Source organism: Melozone crissalis, unplaced genomic scaffold, assembly GCF_028551555.1.
Source record: "Melozone crissalis strain CALT ecotype California unplaced genomic scaffold, PUWL_Pcris_2 ptg000041l_1, whole genome shotgun sequence".
NCBI classification, from domain to species: Eukaryota; Metazoa; Chordata; class Aves; order Passeriformes; family Passerellidae; genus Melozone; species Melozone crissalis.
Genome location: NW_026535819.1, coordinates 3656857 through 3666417, shown reverse-complemented (window position 1 = coordinate 3666417; position 9561 = coordinate 3656857). Strand labels below are relative to the sequence as shown.

At 53.3% G+C, this 9561-nt stretch overlaps 1 protein-coding gene across 7 annotated transcripts in view; it reads right to left on the bottom strand.

Annotated features, from left to right (window-relative positions):
• Window positions 1–558: 558 nt before the first annotated feature.
• VAV2 (vav guanine nucleotide exchange factor 2) overlaps window positions 559–9561 on the bottom strand; it is a 121818-nt gene continuing 112815 nt past the window's right edge. For 4 of the 7 annotated variants that reach the window (XM_054284205.1, XM_054284206.1, XM_054284207.1 and 1 more), the window contains 10 exons: window positions 9416–9437; window positions 8126–8253; window positions 7915–7989; window positions 7339–7391; window positions 6558–6674; window positions 6354–6441; window positions 6146–6269; window positions 5190–5276; window positions 3164–3318; window positions 559–1619 (listed from right to left, as the gene is read on the bottom strand). In XM_054284205.1, the coding sequence (XP_054140180.1) occupies window positions 1572–1619; window positions 3164–3318; window positions 5190–5276; window positions 6146–6269; window positions 6354–6441; window positions 6558–6674; window positions 7339–7391; window positions 7915–7989; window positions 8126–8253; window positions 9416–9437 (897 nt within the window). In that variant the 3' untranslated portion in view covers window positions 559–1571. Of the gene's footprint in view, window positions 1620–3163; window positions 3319–5189; window positions 5277–6145; window positions 6270–6353; window positions 6442–6557; window positions 6675–7338; window positions 7392–7914; window positions 7990–8125; window positions 8254–9415; window positions 9438–9561 lie in introns of those variants that run through there. The other 3 variants (XM_054284209.1, XM_054284210.1, XM_054284211.1) reach the window with 2 other exon arrangements.

Genomic DNA, 9561 nt, shown 5'->3' with positions numbered 1-9561 from the left:
GGGGCTGGCTGGGAGGGGGTAGCACCAAACAGTACCTTGGGAATGCCCTGAGCCCCCCTCTGTGTCCCTGCCACCTCCCCCCTGCCCTGGCCAGACCCCTTTGCAGCCACCTCACACCCCATGATTGGGGCACTCCCAGAGCTCCAGCAGGAATGGGGAGCAAAGCAGGGGGGCTCTGGGCTTGTCATTGTGTAATTCCCAAGTCAGCATCATTCCCTTGCTCTTGAGAGATCCAAACTATTTCATTTCTTAACCCAAACATGGTTCTGGTTTTGCTGCTCTGTTTGCAGACCCCCATGCCAGGGGCTGAGGGCACTGCTCACCCAGCCAGCACTGGCATCTCCCAGACTGGCAGCAGGGTCCCACAGCAGGAACCACCCCAAATGCCAGGGGAACAACAGCAGGGCATGGCAGCACCAGCTCAAAATGCCAGGTATTCAGAGAGGCAGCTCCTGGGGCTCACACACAGGGAAGCTGTTCCCTGCCACGCTCCCACACGTGGGTTTTGTTTGTATTTGCACTTTGGGAAGGACGGAGGGTGCTCAGGACACAGTGGGAATGTCACAACACACGGACCTTTACTTGACAGCAGCAGCAGGAACAGCCTGTGGGACGAAGAGGAAGAGTGGGGGGCAATGCTGCCAGCCCCCAAAAGTGCACACAGCTGGGGAGAGGAGATGCTTTCACAGCTCAGGGACAGGATTCAGGACTTGATAGCATAGCCCTTGTTCAGGTGGGTTCACCCTGAGCTCATGAGGTGGGAATTGTCACAGCTGCAAGGAAAATCAGCCTGGCTTGGGGAGGACAGACCCACGGACACATCCTCTGCATGTACCTGGTGCCTTGGTGGCCTCTGAAACCCTCGTGTGGAGCACATCTCCAGTCCAGCAACGCACTGGGACCTCCTGCTCACCAGTGGCACCAGTCTGCTCCCTGGGCGCCCCCCTGCCTGCAGCAAGGCCGGTGGGACTGAGGTGACTGTGAACAAAATGGGCTCGGGGGTGCCAAAATGGCTTTGTCCCCTCCTGGCTGACCTGGAGCTCCACTTCCAATGGTCACAGCCCTCTCCAGGCGTCCCCACCCTGCCCCTCACCCTGGCCACAGCACAGTGCTGCCCATGGCTGCCAGGGCCACTGCCAAAATCCTGACCTGGGCAACCCCCTGAGTGGTGTGGCAGAGGGTCTGCATTGCCTCCTCGGGGCTCCCTCCCCTGGAACCCCCAAATTCTCACCCAGGCACAAACCCTCCAGCCTCAGCCTCCCTCCAGCATCCCCAGGGTGGCTTGTAGAAGCCCCTGCCACAGGAGGGGTGCAGTGCCCACGCCCTGCAGGGCACCCAGAGTCTCTGAGCTCTGTCCATCGGGGAGAGCGCGGCTCTCCAGCGGCGCCGTCCCACAGCCCAGCAATCTTCTGTACACGGAACAGGGGGCCAGGCTGGGGCAGCCTGCACGCAGGGGGGGTCCTGAGGGGCTGCAGGGACAGTCCTGGGAGGTGTCCAGCACGGGGACAGTGTGCTCAGGCTGCAGCTGCTGGCTCCGGGCGCTCGACGACTTCCAGCGGCCACGGCCGCGGTCACTGCACGCCCTCCTCCTCCACGTAGGTCGAGGGAAACCAGCCCACCTGTGGGGGGACAGGACAGGTGAGATGGCTGGGAAGCTCCAGGGGAACAGCACAGAGCCTGCTGGAGCTCAAGGATTTGGAGAATTCAGGGTGGGGTTGTTGGGGTGTGCTGTGCAAGGCAAGGAGTTGGATGCAGCCCCACGTTTCTCTTCACAGAGAAAAGCAAGGCACAATTCTTCCCAAGGATATTTCTGGGATTCACATTCTCTGAACCTCAGAGAAAGGAAAAACAATTCTTATCTCATTTGCTGTGCCAAAATAGAATGCAATATGGAGGTTGTTTACCCAAAGTCATGGTGTTTTGTTTCCTTGGCCTATCAGGGCCAGGTGTGTGTGTGGGGACTTGTCCGGTGACAGTCACAAGATTCTGGGCAGTTGAGGGCCTGGCAGATTCAGTTTAGGTGTAATGTAATATAATATAGAATAATATAGCATAATAAAGTAATTAATTAGCCTTCTGATAAGATGGAGTCCTCCTTGTAATTCCTCTCCTTCGTCGGGGGCAAAAATATCAATTATAGTTGGACACCATGATCCTTGTGGGGCCCTTCCAACTCTGGTTTTATAAGGGAGCTCCTGTCCTGTCACTGGGATTATTGCCCTGCCTTTAAATGCTGTTGCCAGTCCTGGATGTGGCAGATCCTGATGGTGTGAGCCCTAATCACCCTAATATGGGGTGGTGTGATCACCTTGGACACACTGCCTGAGAGGGATCAGGCAGGAAGAATCTGTCTCCAGTGCTACAGAATCTGTGGGGTGCCAGGCCAAGCCACCAGGCTGCTGACCCTTCCCCCTGCAGGGCTTGCAGACATCCTCCATGGGTTTAGGGAAGATCAGACCATCCCATCACATGCTCCCACCCACCCGTGTGCCCTGGATATCACTGCCACAAAGCAGCAAATGGCTACACAGAGGTGACTCTCAGGAGGTGACAACCTGCCCAGAACTCAGCAAAGAGTGAGAGGACACAGGACAGACCCACTCCTGTCACTGTCATATTTTCTAGAAAAATCCCCTTGCCCAGGATTCTTTTCCTGGGGAAGCTAAGAAGCCTCAGAGAAAAAGGAAAACAATATTATCTTATTTGCTTCTCCTGTGTTTTGCTGCTTTGGAATGTGTTTGGAGATTGTTTCATTGGTTTCTGGTGTGAATTGTTTTTAATTATTTTCCAATCAGAGTCAAGCTGTGTTGAGACTCTGGAAAGAGTCACGAGTTTCCATTATTATCTTTTTAACCTTCTGTAAATATCCTTTCTGTATTCTTTAGAATAGTTTAGTATAGTATTCTTTTATATAATATAGTATCTTAAAATAAGACACTATAATAATATAAAATATAATATAAATAATATAAAATCTTAAAATAAAATACTATAATATTAATAATGTCTTAGAAAGTTAAATTAGCCTTCTCTGAGAACTGATGGAGTCAGATTCATCATTCCTCCCTCATCTGGGGAACACCATGAAGACAAGACCCTTCTCTTTACCATCCTGACAGCAAGAAGGACACCCCACTGCAGGAATTGCCCTGGAGGCACTCACCCTTCCGTTGGTCTCCCCCTTCCACCATCCCTGGTCCCCTCCAATCCTGCTGTAGATCTTCACCACGTCCCCCTCGCGCAGCGACAGCTCCCGCATGTCCCGCGCCGCGAAGTTGTACCGCGCCACGGCCGTGCCTATGACCCGGGGGGTGAACACTGCCAGGGGACAAAGCACAGCCTCAGCAGCGGCCCCGCGCTGGCTGAAGCCTGGGGAAAGCTTGCAGAGGTTCAACCTGGGTTTTCCACCGTGGCACTGAGAGGTGGAGCTGCTCAGAGGGAGGGGTGGCGTCACCCGAGCTGCTTGGGTGGGGTGGTGGGGTTGAACTGGGTTCCTGATGGGTTTGAAGGGTTCTGTGGGCTTGGGAAGCTCCTCTCTGGTGGTCAGGGGTGTGGTGGGGGTCACTGGGGTGAAGGGCACTTCTGGGAGGTGGTAAAAGGAAGGATTTCATAGGAATACACAACCATTAACAAATCATGGGGAAATCCTATCCAGCTCTCAGTGTGAGCTCTGGGAGATTGCCTCATGGAGCTGCCACCTCCCAGCACCTGATGGAGCCACTTTGTGAATCAACTTGGATTTAAGCTACCTCAAAACCAGAGTTACTGGGAATGGGTTCTCCTAGAGGTGTGGAGTGAATCCTGTGTGCTCTGCCATGAGGAGGAACCAGCTCCTAACCTGGAACGTCCCTGCTCCTGTCCCTTGGTCCCATTAGAGACCAAATGGTGCCAAACCTGACACTGAGCAGCACCTTGGGATGAGGAGATGACCCCAGGAGCCATCCCCCAGGAGCTGAGCTGCACCAGCAGCCCCAGGGATCTCCATCACTTCAGGCAGGGGATGCTCAGGGGAAGCACAAGGAGGGAAAAGGCAGGGGCAGCACTCAGCATTCCTGCCCCAAGGTCTGGGCACAGGGAAAAAGGGCTGGAGAACCACAGTGGAGGGGTGGGATGGGCAGAGGAGGAGAAAAATGCACATCCTCTGAAGTTCACCAAAAAAACCCCAAAAAAAACATCCTCAGGGGATGCTGTGCTTCACTCCCCTCTTTCTCCCAGGATTTCCAAGGGTTAATTTCAACTGTAAAAGTGTGCAAACCAAGGTTGAACAAGTTGGAGGGAAAGCTTTGCCCAGGTTTTCAGCTCTTGGGGTGGAAGGAGATGAGGATGATGATGGTGTTGGATACACAATGTGCAACCACTGGAGGGTTTGTCTATCCTGGCCAGGCAGCCAGGCTGGAGGATGGACAGAAATCATGGCAGCTTTGAGCTCTGTCATCAGGAGCTTGCTCAGAGCCCCTTGCCACACAGAAAACTTTCAATGCAGTTAGAGAATCTCAAAATCCCAGATTTGGGCTTGAAAAGTTCAATGTTCTTCCCAACCACAGCACCAAGGAGGGCACACGTGGCTTTGCTGGTGATTTCCTCTGTCAAGATTGAAAGATAAAAACTTCAATGGGAAGAAACTGGCAGGGTTTTGCTCTGATCCCATCAGGAGTGAGGATGACAGCCTGGAAAGGATGACTCTGCACTCCCTGTGGGGACACTGAGCCCCAAACCACACCTGAGAGCACAGGTGTGTCCCTGTCCCCTCCGCAAGGGGCTCCTGGGCAGCCCCAGACAGCAGAGCTCAAATCCTGGATGTTCTCCTGGAGCACAAGGAGGGGCAGGCTGGGACAGGGTGAGATGCTGATGCTCAGGGTGACACACATGGGATAAGCAGGTGGAGCTTGAAGTTCATCATGAGATCCCAAAGTGCTACATCCACTTTTTTATTTTGGGTTAATTTTACCCCCTTTTCTCAAACAGCAACAATTCCATCTCCTCCCTGCCTTGATTTTGGGGAGTGCATTTTGCTGCCAACCAAGCCACGGTTAATTAAGCTAATTAACTGATTTCCCAGGGCAGCACTGGGGACCCCCTGAACTGCCTGTGGGGATGGAGGGACAGGGGGGACCCCAGAGGTCCCACTGGTGATGGCTTTCAAGCTGGGGATGGTGGCAGGTCTCTCCAGCAGGGAGAGGCACTGGTACCTGACCAGAAGGGACTGGAGGAGCTCTGAGAAGAAAAGTTGAGGCCCTGAGGACTGAGAAAAGAAAAGTTGTAGGAAGCGCAGGAGGCTGCAAAGAGGTTAGAGAGAAACAGAAAGAGGCAGAACACACATTAAAAAGGAAATTAAAATAAAATATTATAAGGCACAATGCTTTAAAAGCTGATGGAGGGATACAGGGCAAAGCATGCAGAGTGTCTTGTGCAGGGGCTCCAAGCTGGGACAGTTGAGAAAAGGTCTGGTCACAGCCCCACTGCCACTGGGGGCTCAAAATTCATCCTAAGGTTGTATTTAATGCAAAAAGGTATTTAACCAACTTCTAAAACCTGTCTTACTTTGATATTCTTTTCTAAATATACCAGGGAGAGAAATATTTAAAAGATATTTTCCCCCACAAAGCAGTGGGGAAAAGTTCTGCACTCAGGCCTTTGGATAAAACAACATCTTGCATTATTGCACTTTTTTCTTTCCATTTATTTTGATTTTTCCTTTCTTTTTCTTTTAGACAGACTTACCCTTTTTACCCATCACCTCCATTAAAGGAGTCTCACTGGGATTCAAACCACCACAAGTGACACTGGAACCAGATCCATTAAAACACAAAAATCCCACGTGGGTGGAAGAGACAGGATAAATCCCACAAAGTGAACATCACACCCCTGCTCCCAACCAGAGGGTGGGCAAAACACAGGGTGGAAAACCACAGGAGAGGAACCAGCCTGTCCCAGCAAAAACTGTCCCTTCAGAGAGCCCCAGCTTGGCCAGACAGACCCCACCACCTCCAGTGAGACCCATCCTGAAATGCCACCAGCCCTGAAGGACGTATCTGCAAACTGAGCAGCTCAAAGCCTAGAGAGAAGCTGTCAATTCCTTCACTCACTGCTCCTAGAGCTGGCAGGAAGGGGCAGGAAGGTTTTCCATGAGAGCCATGGGTGTTACCTGGGGAGCGGGTGAAGGTCCTGGAGGTAGAGCGCTCCCGCGATTTGTAGGGGTATTTCAGAGTTGTGTCCAGCTGCTTGAAGCTCTCCTTCAGAGAGTGGCTCTGGTAGTACTCAACCAGCTCCTGGGGAGGAAGGAGAGGCACCTGGCTGTCTCTGCCACCCCCTTTGTAGCAGACACAGAGCTACAAAAGGGAACAGAAACCCACCAGCAAGCTCTCGAACTTCTTGGCTTCTGTGATGTGGATCCAGTTGTCCTTCTCCACCACCTTGATGTGCTTCACCTCCTCGTTGAACCTGCCAATGACAGCAAAGGCACTCAAAGACAACACAGCCACGTGTTCCAGCCCTAGCTCGTCCTCTGTGGGTGAGAAATGTTGAATTATTGAGTTCCTAAAGGGGGAATTACTCACTTAATACTGATGGCAAAGCGCTCGGCCTCGGCCGGCCGCTCCCGGATCAGGTAGGTGCCACTGACGTGGGACTTGAGCAGGTTGTCTGTCTGGTGCCTCTCCATGTTCCCTGCAAACCTGAGCCCAGAGGTTAATTAGTTCATTAAATTCATTAAAATGAAGTTGTATCTTTGAACAGGCACGTTTTGGGATAAAAAAGAGACATCTTTTTTAAAGGCATGAAGGATGGAAGGCAGGTGGAGCAACATCTGAAATATCCTGAGCAGGAAGGGAAGTGCCCTGAGATACACAAGAAGCTGCTGAGCCATGAAGCACACACAGAAAGTGGCCTCTTCCCTTTGAAGTACCTGACACCTGGAAAAACCCACTAATTGGGAATCAGCCTCCAGGTTAATGAGGCCTCAGCAAGAGCTGGAAGAGCAGGGCTAATTTATATCCATGAATTCATAAACCTGGCTGGAGCTGCAGAGAAGGAGCAGCAGGCAAGCCAAGCACAGCCTCTCCTGCCAAGGCAGGCGTTGCCTCCTCCCTCCCACGATCACTTTCTGGGCACAGAAAATGGGAAGAGAAACCAACATCTCCCTTTTTGCCTCCTCACCAGTGAAGAAATCCCCATAGCTGCTGCCAGGCCTTTCAACACCCCCCAACCACCACCGTGGCAGCTCCATTGCCACAGAGCAAGCTGGATGCAGAGCCCTGCATGAGGAATTCCTTGCTGGGGTGGATTCCTGAGCCAGCAGCACCCAGAAGGCCAGGCTGGGTTGTGTCTGTGCCCACTCACCAGGGGTAGGCCGTGTAGTCGATCTCCCGCGAGGCCGGCCGGCTGTTGGGGGGCTGCAAATGGAGAATTGCTCATTAGTGCAGAGCCAGCAGCTCCTCAGGCTGTGCAGCACGTGTGGGATGCTGCTCTCCACGGGAGGCTTCCCTCTGCCAAGCCATTCCCAGATTCTGGGCTTGGGCAGAGGAGGGCAGTGTTGTAGCTTGAGCATTTCCCTCCCTGCTCCCAGCTGTGTTTGTTCATTTACCTGAGTGGTTTTTAATTGGGAAGCAGCTGACAACATTACAGCAAGCAGCTAAAAGCAATTAAAACAAACCAAATGCAGTTCTGCTGCACTGGGCCTGCTCTCCAGCACTCTGCTCCTGGGTCAGAGAAGGAACAGAGCTGGAAATGATGATGCCAAGCCCAGCCTTGGGAACAGGGCTGCACCATGGCAGGAGGGATCCACCTCCACTGTGAGGCACAGGCCTCGCTGAAGGCCCAGGGAAGGGCTGAGGCCTTGAGGAGAAGGCTGAGAAGAGAGACAGGGACAATCCCACCCAGCTGGCAGTGCCAGCTCCATCCCTGTCTGGCACTTACCCTGGCATCCACGGGGCAGGGCTTCACTGAGGAGCTGGGGAAATAACCCGACTTCTTGGTCTGCAGCAGCCTCCCCTGCAAGGCCAAGCTGGGCATCAGGCTGGGGACAGGCCCCAAACTGCCTCCCAACCCCAGCACACCCCTGCAACAGGAAAGCCCCAGAATCAAAGGGATAATGTGGAAATCACTGGTTTAGGAGTTTCGCCCTCACCTCCCACCATGGCGAGTCGGGGTCCCCCCTCAGCAGCTCCATCACGTCCCCAATCTGAAAGGTCAGCACTGGCTTCCCAGGAGGGGCTGGGTTCCCATGGTAATTCTGAACAGCCACCATTTTAGGACCTGGCAGAGAAGCACAACAGTTTCACAACCTTGTCCCAGCTGAAAAGAACCCAAAGAGAACCCCCCCTCCTGAACTGCTCTCCCCATCCCTGACAGGGCACAGCAGGCAAGATTGAGGGGCAGGAAACATGAAAGCAGAAAGGAATGGTGTCCACAGTGAGTGTTCTTGGCTCCTGCAGTCACATGCATGATTGAGTTCCCTGTGCAAAAACAAACCCAGGGGGGACCCAGCCAAGCTGCAGCTCCAGCTCCCAGCCCTGCACCTGGATCTGAGCCTCACCAAGGAGCTCAAATCCAGCAGAGGAGAGGGAAATCAAGGAGAGGAGCCCTTGCCAGGCAATGACTGGCCAGCAGTGACCCCACAATTGCAAAAGGGAGCAGTGAACACTCAGCTAGCCCTGAAAATCAGCTGGACCTGGGACTCAGAACGCCCCTGAAGCTCCCAGGCAAAGTCCACTTGTCTCGCCAACAACTGCACATTAAATAAACCTCCCCCACTGCACCAAACCCACAGTGTTTATCCTCAAAATGCCTCCCCACCTCTGTCTCTCCCCTCCCAGCAAGAGCACTCTGTGCTTGTTTTGTTGGCTTTTGTTGGTTTTTTTTTCTCCTAACCACAAATTTGATTCAGGTTTCTTTTTGCCAGGCTTGGCGTTCCTTCCATCAGAAACAGCACAAAAACAAATTGTTCTTCTCCTTTGAGCCACAGCAGGGGCAGGGCAGGCCCAGAGCTCTGTCCAGGCAAGTTTTAAACACAGGAAGATAAAAAGTTCTTGCAGGAACCTTTGTGACTGATGGCCCATCAGGGCACACTGGATGTGCCAGCAGGAAGATGCTGCCCATCAAATCTCCCTGCCAGAACATGCCTGCTCTGCCCTGGAGGTTGGTTTGGCACCAGGATGTTGTGCCAGGCTCTCCTGGGTGTGATGGGCAGCAGCTTTGCTGGCCCAGGGGCACGAGGGCACCAAAGAAATTGTGGGGCAGCAGGGACAGAGAGACCCCAGTGCCCCATGGCTGGCCATGAGGGGCACAGGACCCTCTGCAGGCACTAAAGGTCTTTGCTGGCTTTGGAAGGAGCCTCCCCCTCCCACACACACCCAATGTTGGGGATTCCTGCAGCCACAACCTGTCCCTGCCCTCTGTCCCACAGCAATGGCCTTACCAGGTCCTGCACCCAGTGAATCCTGCAAAGAAAGAGGAAAAAAACTCAGTGAGGACACATCAGCCTCAGCTCTCCCCACCAGCACCCACCTGATGCCATTGGGATGAGAAAAATCCACCCCAAATCTCCCTGGTACCTGCCAGCCC